Source organism: Nyctereutes procyonoides, unplaced genomic scaffold, assembly GCF_905146905.1.
Source record: "Nyctereutes procyonoides isolate TBG_1078 unplaced genomic scaffold, NYPRO_anot_genome, whole genome shotgun sequence".
In the NCBI taxonomy this organism is placed as follows: Eukaryota; Metazoa; Chordata; class Mammalia; order Carnivora; family Canidae; genus Nyctereutes; species Nyctereutes procyonoides.
Genome location: NW_026575159.1, coordinates 14,496,991 through 14,515,094, shown reverse-complemented (window position 1 = coordinate 14,515,094; position 18,104 = coordinate 14,496,991). Strand labels below are relative to the sequence as shown.

General features: G+C 35.8%; 1 protein-coding gene across 3 annotated transcripts in view; it reads right to left on the bottom strand.

Moving 5' to 3' along the window:
* Positions 1–18,104, bottom strand: part of MTBP (MDM2 binding protein) — a 71,484-nt gene that overhangs the window by 22,889 nt on the left and 30,491 nt on the right. For all 3 annotated transcript variants that reach the window (XM_055314386.1, XM_055314388.1, XM_055314387.1), the window contains exons 12-14: positions 12,698–12,871; positions 11,561–11,668; positions 3,355–3,516 (exon numbers count right to left, since the gene is read on the bottom strand). In XM_055314386.1, the coding sequence (XP_055170361.1) occupies positions 3,355–3,516; positions 11,561–11,668; positions 12,698–12,871 (444 nt within the window). The remainder of the gene's footprint in view (positions 1–3,354; positions 3,517–11,560; positions 11,669–12,697; positions 12,872–18,104) is intronic.

Sequence of the window (18,104 nt, the reverse complement as noted above, 5' to 3'; positions counted from 1 at the left end):
AAAAAGGAAGTAATATTGCAAATGATAATATGTAGATAGTAATATAGGCCATCATAACCTTATGTACATAAATATGAATAAATCACAAAGAAAACTTATATTGTAATTGGCATATTCTGTTTAATAAAGTAAGAATTATAAGTACATACCAGAAGATTCTTATTAAAATACTTAAAATAATAAAACTGCAATCTTATAAAATTACCTAGAAAACTCATTTGTGCAGTGTGCTTATGTACCCCAATGGTCTGAGGTAAAAGGAGACAGTTACTATATTTTGAGTCCAGATATCTCATTTGACACTGTGAAAGTTTTTAGCAACTATGTGGCAATGGATATATAAAATGGTTAGATCAAGACATTTTTTTCATGCTGATTTTCATGTTACCCATGCTAGAGTTTCTACAAAAAAAAAAAAAAAAAAGCAGATCAATAATCCTGATGGTTAGCAATAATTCCTGATGAGTGTGGTTGTTAAATAATGGGACTGACATTGTTGCTTCTTTTGCTGTGTGTTTTGCATTTACTTACTTACTTACTTACTTATTTATTTTTTAAGATTTTTATTTATTTATTCATAGAGAAACACACAGAGAGAGAGGCAGAGACACAGGCAGAGGGAGAAGCAGGCTCTATGCAGGGAGCCCGACGTGGGACTCAATCCTGGGCCCCCAGGATCACACCCCAGGCTGCAGGTGGCGCTAAACCGCTGCGCCACAGGGCCTGCCCTGTATTTTGCATTTAGATGTATTTATTCAAACAAAAGCTACAAAGGATGTTAAAGATCACAACTTCATTCCTGGAAGTCATCTCAAATTTCACTTCAGGCTCTAAAAAATCTTCAAGGTTTCTTTCATTTGTTCAACATGACTTTTGGGAGGAATGAACTCCTACGTGCCAGGTACAGTACTCTAGGGCAATGGAGAAACCAAGTAGGCATCTTTACTCTCAGAGAACATATGGTTCAGAGTGAAGACAAATAGTTAACAAATAATTACATCTATAGTATATAACTTAAAATATGAAAAATAATTTAAAGAAAGATACAGAAAATGAGTACAACAGGAAACAATTTAAATTGAGGAAGGTCTGGGAAAAAAAGCCTCTTTGAGGAAGTAGCATTTAAGTCAAGATATGAAGAATGCCTGTTAATCAGGTAATGATTGGGAGAAAAGTATTCCAGAAAGAGGATCCTCTATGTATAAAGTTCCTGAGGTAAAAAGGGATGTGACGTGCTCAAGGAACGGAAAGACTTTCTGTGCCACCAAGGAAACAGAAATGTGGCACTAGAGAAGGTTAGACATCAGTTAGGGTTTTTGTAAGCCATATTAAGGATGACATATTCTATGTACAATGGAAAGCAATGACAAAGGTTTGAGGAAAGGAGTGATATAATCTGATTTACATTTTAAAATGAACACCCCTGTAAACGGAGTGTGTTAACAGTGTCCTACGACTTGACTTCATATGGGTAACTGTGAGATAAATTTCCATACTTACAGAAAAACTCGTGTAATGACTTCAACCCTTCCTATCTTCCAACTATTATCTCCTCCACAAGTCCTCTGAGCAAGCCAACTTCTCTCTGGATCTCAGTTTGCCCTTTCTTGCCTTCATGACTCTGGGTATGGGTATGCAACTTCTCCCTGGAAAATGTGTTCTCCACTCAACCTAGATCTTATGTATCACTCAAGACCTACAACAGAGTCCCTTCACTCCTAACAACGTGTTCTGTGACTATCCTACCCTACTTATATTCCTCTCCTTTAAATTCACATTCATTTATTTAAAAACAAACATATAGGGCAGCCCAGGTGGCTCAGTGGTTTAGTGGCTCAGCCTGGGGCGTGATCCTGGAGACCTGGGATTGAGTCCCATGTCGGGCTCCCTGCATGGAGCCTGCTTCTTCCTCTACCTGTGCCTCTGCTTCTCTCTCTTTCTCTCTCTCGTGAATAAATAAATAAAGTATTTTAAAAATAAATAAAAATAAAAACAAACATATAGCACTTCATACCAAGTGACTTTCTAAGCAATTTATAAATAATCCCTTTAATCCTCATAACAACCTATGCCATCTCTAATTTAAAGATTAAAAAAAGCTTGAGGCTCAGAGGTTAGAAAACTTGCCCAAGGTCACACAGCAGGTAAGCTGCAGGGCCACATTAAGCCTTGTTAGTCTGGATCCAGAGTCCATGCTGCAAACAAGAAACTGTGCCTCTCATTTATTGAATCCATTTCCCATTTACAAGAAACTTTACACTGTCTCTAACACCTGTCAGATTACTCTGTACTGTTAACTGAACTTTCTTACTGATATGTCATGATGATGATAATGATAATACAAATAACAGCTAACAGCTCTTCGGCATTTATTATGTTCTCACATACGTCAGCTCGTCTAATCTTCACAATAACCCTAGTGAGTGGGTAATAGCATTAAGGCCATTTTAAACACAAGGAGGTGAAAGCATAGAGAGGTAGAATAACTGCCCAAAGACATTAGGCTAACAAGTGACAAAACTCAGATTAGAGCCCTGGCACTTGAGCTCCAGAGCCTGGGCTCTTGAAATGGCTCTGTGTTCTATTTTATTTTGCTTCTGAAATCGATCATAAGCCTGTTGAAAGTCAGGGATCCAAATTTTTACTTCTTTGTCTATCTTTATGGTGTCAAACAGAGAAAGGCTTTCAACAGACATTACTGTTTACTTGATTCTTTGGTCATTTTCTTATCAACTTATAGAATAAAAATGATTCTCCTGGAATAAAAACAAAAAATTATCCTGTACTTTTAAAATGCCAGGCAATAATCAAATGCTTTCTTGTTAGATTCTGTAAAGCTTCATTGTATTCAAATATATCACAAGAATAGGAACCGAGAAAATAGAAATGCAAGTTAATATAGAAATGATTTCCTGCTCCTTCAGTGGAGTTTGCTGACTGTTCCTGCTATAATGTATGGCAAATGTGGAGCATCTTATTGTAGGTAATTTTAATAATCATAAACTTATGTGTAGGTTCTACTGTTCTCATCTTATGAAAACATAGCTTTATAAAAATCCACCTATCTAGCAGCTTAGTAAAAGTAGTAAGAGGAATCACCTTAAAATGATTCTCCCTCTGTTCAAAAAACAATAATATTAAACATGCTTAATGAAAGAAGTGACAGAAAGTTTTTAGTTTAAATGGTGAGAAATAGTTCATCAAATACATACACATACTTGTATAAACAAATATATATATCACTGTTTAAATGTATAAAATATTTTTGATCACCATTTTATTGGTTTTAATAAGAAATGTCATAAATGCCATACATACAAAAAGAATCCATATTTAAACTATCAAAAAACTTACCATTTAACATATTGGAGGTTTTAATTTTGTCTGTCTTTATTGGAATTGTTTTAGGAATAACAGCATCAAAATGCTCTAAAAAGGATTCCCTTGTGAGTATCAATAGACTTTTGAATTCATCAACAGAAACTGCTTCAGGCTGCTTTGCCAACTTTCTCCTTTCTGTAAGACAACAAAAACGATTAGCCATATGACTATTATTCTAAAGACTCTCACAAAATGCCTCTACTACCCTTTTAGGAGAAATATTTTCAAAAGTAAAATAGGTGAATTTCTCCAGGACATCAGCATTCCTATTGCTACAGGCCTGTTTTCATTTTAACCCCATTTGTAGGTAATGATAGAATTTCCAGTTATGTGAGATAAACAAAAATAGAGTAATCTGTTAACACCGGAGGTGATAAATGGTAAAGGGGAGTTTGCAAGTTTTTAGGATATACTGCAGAGCACTAAGAATGTTGGTGTTTATGTGAAAATAACACCTGTAAGACTTTCAGTTAAACGTGGTAGTTGGGACACTTCCACCTATTTCTTCTCCTTCCCCAAACCTACACTCACAGCAAGGAATTAAGAAAAGGAAAAGAAAAGCAGAAACAATAAATAATGACAGTTTGAGACATTTTGGAAGATAAGATGAAGGCAGAGTGGTAACTGAGCTGCTACAGCAGAGGAAGGGTCATCTGGGAGCCTGCAGAGGTGCTACTGTGAGGCATGAGGAAGATGATAGTGAGGTCCAGGCTAACGCAGGACTGGAGGCATAGGGAAGAAGCAGTCAGAAGTAAAGGTCTTCACTGCACCCTCAAATCCTCACAGCCAGGAGACTCTGTTCTCATTTTTTTTTTTTTTTTTTTTGGGTAGAAGAAAGAAAGAAGTCCTAGCCCATTGAGCATCAGGCACACTGAAAGGTAACACTGAGGCTTGGGTTAAAACTGAGGGACTAACAAGAAGTGTTCATATTGAAAGGTCTGACTCCAAGCCCCGTAGCCAGAAAGCTAGCAGCTACAAAAGCTCCACTAGAACGATTAAAGGATTCCCCTTCTGAAACACTGAATGCCCCTGGAAAAAAGAGCTTGATCCTGATATTGAAGTGGAGGTGTAGGGATAGGAGCTCTCAACCAAAATGATGACCTGTCACTCGACATCTTTACGGTGCAGATTACCAGACAGTATATTAGAGAAGAGTATGTAAAGCTTCTGTCTAAAGTGTATAGACAGAAACATAGTAATTCGAAGGGCACCTGCACCTCAATGTTTATAGCAGCAATGTCCACAATAGCCAAAATATGGGAAGAGCCTAGATGTCTATTGACAGATGAATGGACAGATAAAGAAGATGTGGTCTGTATAGACAATGGAATATTACTCACTCATCAGAAAGAATGAAATCCTGCCATTTGCAATGACATTTATGGAACTAGAGGGTATTATACTAAGTGAAATAAGTTAATCAGAGAACGACAAATACCATATGACTTCCCTCACATGTGGAATTTAAGAAACAAAACAGATGAACATAGGGGAAGGGAAGGAAAAATAAAATAAGATAAAAACAGTGAGGGAGGCAAACCATAAAAGACTTTAACTCTAGGGAACAAATTGAGGGTTGCTGGAGGGGAGGTGGGGGGGATGGGGTAACTGGGTGATGGACATTAAGGGGGGGCACTTGACATAATGAGCACTGGGTGTTAAATGCAACTGACGAATCATGAAATCCTACCCCGAAACTATAATACAGTATATGTTAACTACATGGAGTTTAAATAAAGAATAAAAAAAAAAGGTATTGGGGAAAGAGGGACTCTGCATTTCCATGGTCTTATGCTTACACATGTAAAGAAGGACTCTGATCCAGCAACAGTTCTAGATCCTGTCTCCCTTGCATCACTCACGGAGCTAGTCTGGAATAGAAACAAGGCATGCTCTGATCAGATCCTTCTCTCCAACTATCCTCCGAGCTGGCAAGTCCTCAGGATGCACGCTTCCTACCATATGGTAAAGGCCCTGCCCCCACTGGGTTGATATGTATTTGTCTAGTTCTTCACTCAAGGAGGTTAGCTCAACTGGCCACAGATCTAAAAAGTCATATCCTTCAATACAGCTTTTATTTTTTATTCATCTCCATCAGTGTTTCTTAGGTTTATTTCTCAATTGGTTCCAACTTTAGGAGCGTCAAGAGGGGTTTATTTGTTGAGACTCTCAAATCAGAAAAGTCCAAAGTGAAAAAGAGAAATAAAGCAAGCGAAAGGAAAAAGAAGCCCAGCAGAAACAAACAAAAAACCTGCAGGGAACAAAAGCAAGTTTGCTATAATTAATATTCTCAGAGAACTAAGAGAAGATAATACACCCCATGAAACAAGTACAGGATCCTTATATAAAAGAAAGTACAGGATCCTTAAATAAAAGAACAGTTGATGGACAAGAAGAGACTTTTAAAAATTAAGCCCAGGAGAGCTCAAATTTTAAACATTCCATAAAAGGGCTTAAAACAAAAAATGCAGGCAGCCCCAGTGGCTCAGCAGTTTAGCGCCGCCTTCAGTCCAGGGCCTGATCCTGGACACCTGGGATCCTGAGTGCCACATCGGCCTCCCTGCATGGAACCTGCTTCTCCATCTGCCTGTGTCTCTGCCTCTCTCTCCCTCTCTCTCTCTCTGTCTCTGTCTCTCATGAATAAATAAATAAAATCTATTAAAAAAATGCAAGATATTGCCCAGAAACTAGAACAAAAAGAAAAAAATATGGAAATAGGAAAGAAAACTAGGTATTCTGCTCAGGTATTTTTATATGCTTAATAGAAGTTCTAAAAAGGAAAAGAAAAACAGGAAAGAAACAAAATTATTAAAGATAAAAGTTTTCAGATTTAAGAATGTGAATCTTCTATTGAAATGGCTCATCAAATACATAGTTTAATAAATAGAGGGCAGAGAAAGAGAATGGAAAATACATACACAGTACAATTCAGAGTAAAGCTTCTGGAGATAGAACATCCCAGAAAGGGCTAAAAACAAGCCAAATATAAAACACTACAAAGGATAAGAATAGTATTACATTTCTCAATAGGAACACAGTCACACAGAAGATAATAAAGCAATGTCTTCAAAATTCTGAAGGTAGATGATTTTCAACCTAGGATTCTTCACAATCTATCAATCAAGTAAAAATATTTTCAGATATGCAAGAGCTTAAAAAAATTATGCTCCACAAAGTTTTACTCAAGTAGTTACTGAAATATATGCTCCAACCAAGTTAGAGAGAAATCCAAGGAGGAGAACAGGGGTCTAGAAAAAAGGAGACTCCAAAAGAAGAGAAGAAAGAGAAGTCTCAAATGATCTGCTATCAGAACAAAATATTGAACACTCTGAAAAAAAAATAAAGAGAAATAAAAAGAACTGCTGTCTTTGAACATACAATGAATTTAATGGGAAGTATGTAGAAAAATGTTGGGGCCCCTGGAAAAACATAATAATATTTTGCCTGAATGGAAGAATGGGCAAATTAAAAATGATTATCAACCATAAGAAAAACAAAGATTATACAAGAGAGGTGATATATATATTATATATATATATATATATATATATATATATATATATAGAGAGAGAGAGAGAGAGAGAGAGAGAGAGAGAGAGAGAGATAATAATGTTAAAACTAACCACTGATTTTGCCAAAATTCAAGACTTCACTGTAAAGGGTGGAAAGGGAGAGTGAAGATGATATGAGAAAACTGAGTCTTATCTTCCATAGATAGATGCTAAGATAATGTCTTCAATTGGCAAATTAAGAAACAGCAGCATTCACATACTATTAATAGAACTGGAGGAAATGTTAAGAAAACCAGCCAAACAGCTGCAGGTAGCTGCTGTAGACAGAGGCTGAAAGATGGAGAGGAGACTGTAGGGTACTGCTAGTGTCCACATCAAGTTTTTCAATACCATTTGCATCTTAAAGTAGACCCATGTATTATTTTAATAAAAATATGACATTTTTAAAACACTTCTGGACTAATAACATGAGTAAATAAAATAGTAAATTATAAATGCATAGAGAATTCAATTCGACATTTATTATGTACTGTATACAAAGCACTGTGTTGTGCCCTTAGGCACTGAGAATTAGAGCCCATTACTACATGAAGGCAATACATAAATACTGCAAGAGAGTACACTCAGAAGAAAGCAGCCAGCCTAGAGGTCCTACTTTAGAACATCAGTTTTACAACAATGCCTTGCAAAATCCCACCTTCCCAGTGTGGATATTGGTAGGGTCATTCCAGTTGTGATCCAAGATAAGTAACACATGGTTCCTGCACTCAAGAACATTAGTAATGGTAAAGCAAGATTGTAAAATACACTGTTGTTATTACAAGTGAGAAAATAAAAAGCAGTGAAGCTTTTTATGTGAAGCACAATCTGCTGGGTGCCATTCTAAAACAAAAAGTTATCAATGATTTGTTTTTATCTGAAAGACGCACAATAGGTAATGTGCTTTAGAACTTAGCTCTACACTTTTATTAATGTTAAAAATAAACAAATCATGAACCTAACTCATGCTTATTAAAACAGCCAACTATATTACAACATTGGGCTATCTGGAGAGTGGAGTAAGACTTCCTCCTGGCCCTGATATCAGAAAAAGAAATAGGAATAGATGAAGTTTAACAGGGTTATGATCAGAATAATTCACTGAGGCAAAAAATAATCTATAAATAAATGAGTTTGCACATGGTGGCAAAATTCTGGGAGACAAATATTGGACTAAAGTCTAAAAATGAATCAGCAAAAGAATGCTATTCCTGAGAAAGCTAGCAAGAACTCAGGACTTATTAAAGAAAAATATAGAGGAGAATATCTAAAAGTACCACAGACTGAGTGTCAATCAGGTTTGTATTAGGTTCTATAAATTTAAAAAAGATGTGGGATGGGCAGCTCTTGTGGTCTAGCGGTTTAGTGCCACCTTCAGCCCAGAGTGTGATTCTGGAGTCCCAGGATCGAGTCCCACGTCGGGCTCCCTGCATGGAGCCTGTTCCTCCCTCTGCCTGTGTCTCTGCCTCTCTCTCTGTGTGTCTCTCATGAATAAATAAATAAAATCTTAAAAAAAAAAAAAAGATGTGGGAAACTCAGAGTAGTGACTGCAATACTGGAGTGAAATGACAACACTGTTGTTTTGGATTTATCTTGCATCATAATGAATAGTCTTTATTTAAAACTTATCTAGCATTCTTAAACCTTTTCTTTAAAATAATCAGTGAACAAGATATTTAACATTTTCGAATATAAGAAGTTATGAACTACCAAAAAATCAAGTAAAAAAAACTATAAAATTAAAATAATTCTAATATAATAGTATTAAATATAATTTTTTAAAATAAATAAAACTACTGGAAGTAATTATTCTATTTGTTTTAAAGATTTTTTATTTATTGATTCGAGAGGGGGAGAGAGAGCATAAGCAGGTGGAGCAAGAGGGAGAGGGAGAAGCAGGCTCCCCATCGAGCAGGGAGCCCTATGTGGGGCTTGATCCCAGGACCCCGGGATTATGACCTGAGCTGCAGGCAGATGCTGAACCAACTGAGCCACCCAGGTCCCCTTGGAAGTAATTATTCTAAAAATTAAACCATACCAGAAATTTTATTTGAATTTTGTGTATTTTAAAAAACAAAGTGTCTCAATAATGTATGTACATTTTCATACAAACTTTTCCAGTTGCTCTTTCTGATTCAGTACTGGTCAGAGAAACAGTGGAGAGATAGTAAGTCTACTCCATGTCTTGTTGATAATTTTGAAAAAATCGTCTTGAACAACTTTTTGTTTCATAGCAAAGACTATAAACTTTGTATTGATTCTGAATTGTCGGTTTTTTTCCAAAGAAAGCTGTTCTTAGTATATTAGTTTTCACCATGTGTAAATTAATTATACATTCAGAAATTCTTACATAAGAAACTTTGTTTTGCTGTTACTTTGTCTTCTGAGATACAGGAACTTAACTGATACAACTTTACCCCAAATTTTAAATCCAGTATTGACTCTCTGGGTAAAGAAGAGATTGGTTCAGGAAATATTTCCATCACAAATTGATTAATTGGATCACTAATTTTCATCAAGATTTAATGCTTTGGATTACAAACTGGTCATTTCATGGATATGCCCAGAGCTGGTATTTCTAGCAGCTACTAGCTGTAAGCTTTCCCTCAACTTTTGGCCCCCTACTTGTCCTTGCACCTTGCCCAGAGCTGTGGCATCCTTACAACTGTGGTACAGCTCAGCTACTGGTGCTTCTACATTTATCTACCACTCCTGTTTCCCTTTTTCCCCAGTAGAGTTTCCAATCACACCTGCAGGCAGCAGTCTGGTTATAGCTGTTAGTATTTCCCTTCCCACCTATCTAGGAGGGTTAACTCTTCATACTCAAAGGAGAAATGTGTCAGCTTCAGAGAGCAGCCTATTTTTCTACTCTGGCAGTTTTTCTGGTGGGAAGGGTTAGGAAGAGAGGTGAAATGAAGGAAAGGGGAGATATTGAGGGAATTTTGTTACAAGGAGCTGCAAAAGGCTTAAGGCAAGGAAGCAGGGCCTGAAGACGAGTGTAGCAGGGACGGAACAAAGTCAAGAGGTGAAGAATACTGCAGGTTGATATTTGAAGTAAGAGTTTTCTAGCCAATAAAATATTATTTCAGTATTTATTCTTTTTTTTGGTTTTAATATGTACTATTTTTTATTGAAACCGATTTGCCTTTCTAACTATTTTCCTTGCACTAATATCGATACAATTAAAAAAAAATCAATGGTTGGAGAAGCTCAAGACTATGCAATTACCCTGATTTGCACAATTGAAAAAGTAGGTAATTCATGAATAATTGAGACCAAGTATTCTAAAATTATTTTCCATTGAATAAAATAGGCTACTGAACTCAAGATAGTTTTAAAATGCTTTTAAAGAAAAAATAGGGATCCCTGGGTGGCGCAGCGGTTTGGCGCCTGCCTTTGACTCAGGGCGCGATCCTGGAGACCCAGGATCGAATCCCATATCGGGCTCCCGGTGCATGGAGCCTGCTTCTCCCTCTGCCTGTGTCTCTGCCTCTCTCGCTCTCTCTGTGACTATCATAAATAAATAAATTTAAAAAAAATAAAAAATAAATAAAGAAAAAATAGATGGTTATTTTATAATGTAACTACCCAATTTAATTATCATCTTTTTTTATACGTAACTAAAAAGGCTTCACAATTTGAATCAATTAAAAATTCTCTATCAATTCCCTTAAAATAAGTTCATAGTAGGTAGTAATTAACGATTATTTGTTTAAAAAAGTTAAGACTGATACCAAGTTAAGATTTATTTTTGTTTTTGAGAAGCAGGCTCCATGCAGGGAGCCTGATGTGGGACTTGATCCCGGAACTCTGGAATCACACCCTGAGCCAAAAGCAGACGCTCAACCGCTGAGCCACCCAGGGATCCCCCAAGTTAAGATTTAGTAATAGAGGTAAGACCTTAAACTATGACTCTTGGAAAAAGTGTTAGCTTCCTGAATAAGGAAAAATCCATAATGCTAACTTCATTCTGCCATATATATGAAATGCGTTGTTACTAATAGTTAAAGTCTAAGAATCAATAGTCAAGTTAGCACATTAATTTATCTGTAGTTGTATTTTCTTCTATCTGCAGTCTCTATCCTACTGTTACAACCAAAAATATATGAGAAATTTTATAAAAAGATCTATATTAATCAGAATTTTTTAAAAAATGGAAGAATGGAATACAAAATTTTCCTAAAGAAATATTTTTATGGGGCACCTGGATAGCACAGTTTCTTGGTTTCGGCTCAGGTAATGATCTCAGGGTCGTGAGATTGAGCCTTCCATCAGGTCCCGGCTTCGTATTCAGTGTAGAATCTGCTTAAGACTTTCTCTCCCTCTCCCTCAGTCCCTCTCCCCCTCTTCTCTCTCTCAAAAAAATAACTCAATCTTTAAAATAAATATATATATATATTTTATAAATGTTAACGGCAATGTACGAATAGATAGGAAGATTCTGAAACCGATGGAAAAAGGTTGCAGACCTTTCCTACTCTGCATCACCTCTATCAAGGATAGTTCTACAAATAAGCATTTTACCTAAAAGACAAAATGTGTAAGAAAAAGTATGACAGTAACAAAGCATTGTGTCTGAATGAGTTAACATTCTTAACATAGAATGAAATGTACAAATCATTACTTACTCAGACATTCTTTCAAAGCCAAAGCTTGAACATTAGCTAACTGTTTCTCTCTCTGTATAAGCTGCTCACCCGAAAAATGTGGAAGTGACAAGAAGTCAAAAGGAAAGTCTGAGAAATAGAAAAAGTCAGTATTAAGGATGTTCTATGACAATAATACTCAGTTCACAGAAAATGTTATTAAATACTTTTAAAAAATAAAAGTCAGTTATCCATCTCTCTTGCTCTTGCTTATTTCAAAATAATAATTAAGATGTAGAAATCAAGTATACTAAATTATTTTGCATTTTAAGCTCTGACCTCCCTTTGAAATTGAGGGAATTCAAGTAACAGAGTAGAAATCCCTCCATAACATTTTCTTTTACGGGCTCAGCTACTCAAACTCCTAAACAAAGCAGAGACGGAGTATGAAAGCTAGTCTCTAAAGATGCCCCAATCAACCACACCTACCATTCACCCATTGTGTAGTCCTTCCACAATCAATCTAGGCTAACTCTCTGAAACTGATAGGGTACTGCTATGGTAAAAATGACAGTAAATGACTTCAGGCTGGGTCAAAAAACCTGGTGGCTTCTTAGAACAATGCTCTAAGAGAAGTTAACTTCAAGATGGGCAATAAAATGGAACAAGATGATGCTTGAGAGGAAGTAACTAAAAATGAGGGATAAATTATAGAAAAATATGTTTAATGTGGAAAATAATAAAAATTTCCTATTTGGAATCGAAAGATAACCCTCTAAATTTTACCAAGTATAATGAAAAAGGGATTAATTATCTGGACTCTAAACTGTCCAAACATGCTATAATATGTTTGAAATAAAAGGCAAATTGAAAGGGAAATGGAGTTTGGGGAAAATCAATTCATTAAAAACCACCTAAGTTAACTGCATATACAAACAAGTATAAAAACATTTTCTGGGTAGCCCGGGTGGCTCAGCAGTTTAGCACCACCTTCAGCCCAGGGCCTGATCCTGGAGTCCCGGGAACGAGTCCCACATCAGGCTCCCTGCATGGAGCCTGCTTTTTCCTTGTCTGTGTCTCTGCCTCTCTCTCCTCTGTGTCTCTCATGAATAAATAAATAAAATTAAAAAAATAAAAAAAAAATAAATAAAACATTTTCCACTTAAAATGAACACTTACTCAGTTTGGCTTCTTCTGTCCTTGCTTTCATCTTTCCATGAATTAAAGTGAGTGCAAATGAGCCATTGATCTGGTTGGCTGAATGAATCAATGTGGCTTTACATTTTCTGTCACCATTACCTTGTAAGAGGAGATAATAGCTAGAACACTCTCCTTTCACTTCAACATCTGGAACTAAACAAAAACAATTATCTTGTTAAGTATGTGAAAATTCAACATGCAACATGGCAAAATCATATATTTGGCCTACAGGCTATAATGACTTTCTATGTTTTTTGAAAACAAGTTATTATACAATACACTTTGGGTAGCACTTATTCATTTAACTCAGAAAACTGAAAGCTGAAATTCATAACAAAAATGATTGTTTTTTACTTTAAAACATTTTACTTTAAAATTATGTGTACTTTTCATTAGCTTTTGAAATGGCTCACTAGAGTTCCATGGTATCTTTCTTGTATGACCACATCCATAATATATCAACTACTACTTCCAGCTTCTATTTCTTTAAAATGGAAGAAACTGACCCCTGCAAGCACATACAATTCAACTAGTGGAGCAGAAGTGTGCAGATACACTTTAAGGTAGCTATTCGGATCTGCAGTGGGCATCCATAATGTATTTTACAGGGAATGGAGAGTACTCATTAATCTGGCATGCCAGTTACATGAAGGTCAGTTAAGACAGCTTCTTGTATATTTTAAAAACAAATCAAGTGAGGGTTATAGTGAAGGTCAAAGAAAAACTGTGAAGCCTTTGAGATTAAAAATAGAAGTAGAGTCCCTTTTTTTTGAAGATGGTAAATTGGACATAGGCATTCATTTTCACTATCTGCTGAAATTCCACAAAATGAGAATAAAGAGATTTTTAAAATAGCACAAATCTACAAGGACTAATATCTGACAGAAGAGACAATAGCAACTAATTTTGAAAGCAGGAAAGCAGATGAATAATTGGTAACAGACTGCTAAGGAAGCTGAGAAAAACAGTAGAGAAAGCTTAGAAGCAACATAATTTATACTACAATCCCTGACAAGACTCTGGGATGATGGTCCCAGGTGGCACTGGAAGCAATGTGAAGGTGAAATAAGAAAATAGGTTGAAGTCTGCGAGAAGCAGTTTGGCATCCTGACCACTCCTTATTCTATTGAGACACATGATTGTCCTTTCCCCAGCCCGAAGACTAGTGTTTATTCTTTGCAGAAAGTAAAACAAGGTGTCTCCTTCCTGAGAGATACTGGACAGAGAGGAGGGTTAAAGTTAATTATCAGTGGTTAAAATGTGTATTTGTATACTGATATACTGAATATTGAGGCCCTTTACTCTTCTTTACCTACATAACTTCTAGAATTTTAGAAGCTAGATAACAGAATTGAAATTTCTTTTGGAAATGTGATCAGTCCTAGAAGAAAGACTGAAGGACCCAACATTGGAGTCAGCTAAGATCCCAATGAGATCACCCTAAAATGAAGATCACAGTCAACAAGCTATAATCCTGCACTCAAATTTTCCCATTAGCTTACTGATACCATCTCTTAAATATGACAGGCAGGCAAAAGTTATGGGCTCTTAAGGAGAGTTGCTAGTATGAAAACTAGATGCCAAAATAAACAGAAAAAAGTGACTTGCAAGAAAACAAAGAATATGCAGTAAAAAGAAATAACACACACAACAAACCAATCAGACCATTAAAATCCTCAGAGAAGATATTGCATCTATTCAATAAAAACAGATTATAAGAACATTAAGAAAAAAGCTCATGAAAATTAAAATTAAAAAGCATAAACATGTATTTCCTCTAAAAGATTAGAAGAAAAAAGTTCAGTGAATCTACAGAATGCATAGTAAAAAGACAAAGAAATGGAAAATAGTGGAGGAAGGGAAAGAGACACAGACACACGATCCAGGAGGAGTAACATCTACACAGGAATGACAGAAGTGAGAACATGCAAAAGCACAGGCAAGTAAATTACCAACAAAATAATTATAAGAACACTTTCCACAATAAAAAGACCAGCTGAGGCTTCTGGGTGAGTCAGTGTTTGAGCGTCTGCCTTTGGCTCAGGTCATGATCCCGGAGTCCTGGGATTGAGTCCTACATCAGGCTCTCTGCAAGGAGCCTGCTTCTCCCTCTGCCTATGTCTCTCTCTGTGTGTCTCTCATGAATAAATTAAAGTCTTAAAAAAGAAAAAAAGACAAGCTTCCAGGAATGCTGAGAGCCCAATATAAGAATATAAACAGAGCTACCAAGGTACATGATCATGAAAATTCAGAAAGATTCAGAAGATTCTACAAAATTCCAGAGAAAATATGGATTTCCTATTTTAAAAAATTAGGAAGAAATAGCACTAGAATTCTAAACAACAGCACTAAAAGCTGAAAGACAGGGTGGCCTGGGTGGCTCAGCTGTTGAGTATCTGCCTTTGGCTCAGGGCATGATCCTGGGCTCTGGGGATGGAGTCCCCCATCGGGCTCCCTATAAAGAGACTGCTTCTCCCACTACCTATGTCTCTGCCTCTCTGTGTCTCTCACGAATATATAAATAAAATCTTTAAAAAATAAAAAATAAAAACAAAAATAAAAGCTGGAAGACAATGGGACAATACCTTCAAAATTTCAGGAAGATTTTAGAGAATGTGCTCCACTAAAACGGGGGACTAAAGGAAGAAAAAGGAAGATTAAAGATACCAACAAAAAAAGGGCAGAAGAAATCTCCATAATGATGAATAAATAGTCTTTTAAACCCAAAGCTATGGAACACATCTAGAAAAAGAAGTCTGGATTAGACAGGTCATAAAGATCTGGAAGAGATTTCTTACACAAACACTGATAGAATACTTAATGTGCCTGAAGGTACTGAAATGAGTTTTACCACTGGGAGAAGGCTCTATGGCTGGATATATAAAAAGATTCACTAGCTCTAGCTAAAACAAAAGACTGTACAGGAAAGGAAAAATAACACTTCAAACGTTGAAGAGCAATTACATACTCATAATAATTAAAACAATGGATATTAATTTAAAATTACTGTATAATCATTCTGAGAGGATAGAGAAATGAGAAGAATTTGAGTGTGTGATGAGAGCAAAGGAGCTTAAAGGATTCATATTTCCCTGATTGAAAACTTACTATGTAGCTACCATAATCAAGACATTGAGGGACTGGTATAAGGACAGACATACAGATGAACAGAAATGAGAGTGCAAAAATACACCCTCACATTTACAGTCAAATGATTTTCAACAAAGGTGCCAAGATGATCTGATGGAGAAGGAACAGTCTTTTCAACAAATGGTCCTGGAACAACTGAACAACCAATATGCAAAGGAATGAAGCTGGACCCCCTACCCATCTACCTCACAATATATATATATATATATATATATATATATATATATATATATATATATATATCATAATTAATTCAAAATGGATCATAGATGTAAATTTACAAACCAAACTTTAAAACTCTTAAAGGCATAAATCTTCATGACCTTGGATTAGGCCATGGTTTGTTAAATAAGAGACCCAAACAAAAGGAAAAACAAAAGGAAACAAAAGAAAAAAAGCGAAAACTAAATTTCACCAAATTCAGAACTTCTGTGCTTCAAAGTATACCATCAAGAGAATGAAAAGTCAACGTACTATGGACTTCGGGTTATAATGGTATGTCAATGCAAGCTTATCAATTTTAACGAATGTACCATTGGGGTGGAACGTTGGTAACGGGAGGTTATATGTGAGGACATGGACTATATGGAAACTTTCTGTACTTTCTGCTCAATTTTGCTGAGTCTCTAAAACTGCTCTAAAAAATAAAAATTATTAATTTTAAAAAGGGCAGCGTGGGTGGCTTAGCGGTTTGGAGCCTGCCTTCGGCCCAGGGTGTGATCCTGGAGACCCAGGATCCAGTCCCACACCAGGCTCCCAGCATGGAGCCTGCTTCTCCCTCTGCCTGTGTCTCTGCCCCTCCCCGCCCCTCTCTGTATCTCTCTCAAATAAATAAATAAAATCTTAAAAAAAAAAAAAAAAAAAGAAGCATCCATATGACCAGGTTGCTATGATGAGGATTAAATGTGAGATGCTGCAGGAAAGTGCTTACTTAGATCATTGCCTGACATATACTAACTATTCAATAAATATTACCAATCAATTCAAGAAAAGTCAACCCACAGAACAAAGTTTTTGTAAATTATATATCTTATAAAGGATTTGTATCTAGAATATATAAATAACTCCACAACTCTAACACTAATAAAAAGACAACTCTATTAAAACTGAGTACAGGATCTGAAAAGACATTCCTCCAAAGATAAATACAAATGGCCAAAAGCACATGTAAAGATGTTCTTCATTAGCCAACAAGGTCGTGCAAACCAAAACCACAAAGATACCACTTCACCTCCCTTAGAAGAATATAACAAAAACTATAGACAATAAACAGGTACTGGTATAGGTATAGAGAAAATGGAACTCTTATAGATTGTTGGTGGGAATATAAAACGATACAGCTACTTAGGAAAGTCTGAAAATTCCTCAAAAAAGTCAAACTTATAAATTAATATATGACTCAGAAATTCCACTTTCAGGTTTATATTCAAGATAATTTTAAACAAATGTTCACACAAAAACATGTACACAAATATTCATGGCAACATTATTTACAATAACCCCAAAGAGCCAACAGCTAAAGTGTCCGTCAACTGATGTGTGAATAAATAATAAGTGATACATCCAAATGACAGAGCTATATTCAGCAATGAAAAGGAAGGAAGTATTGGTATATCATACAACAAAGATAAACCTTAAATACATTATGCTGTATGTGAAAGAAGTCAGTCATTAAAGATGACATATTTATTGTGTGATTACTTTTATATGAAATGTCCAAAATAGGCAAATCTATCCAGAAAGAAACAGATCCGTAGTGGCCCAAAGGCTGGAGGAGGAGCAGGCACTGGGGATGGGGAGGGACTGCTAAAGGCTATGGAGTTGCTTTCTGGAGAGATAAAAATGTCCTAAAATTGACCGTGGTGATGGTTACACAATCCATGCTGTAAATAGACTAAAACCACAGAATTGTATACTCTAAATGAATTGTATGGTGTAGGAATTATAAACTTTTTAATATGTAATTATCTTAGGAATGTAAGATTCTGCTCATAAAAAAGTTCTTAGCATTTTGGAATTTACACAAACATGATACAAACATATATACATGTATATATATATATATATATATGTGAGTACACTTACACATATATGTGTGTGTATGTATACAGACATACACAAAAAAACTGTAATTTTATTAAAATGGTTTATTTCACAGATGAATATACTGCGACTTAAAGCTCATCTCTCTAAACAACCATCTAGTACAAAATAAATTTATTCAATAGAGCCATTA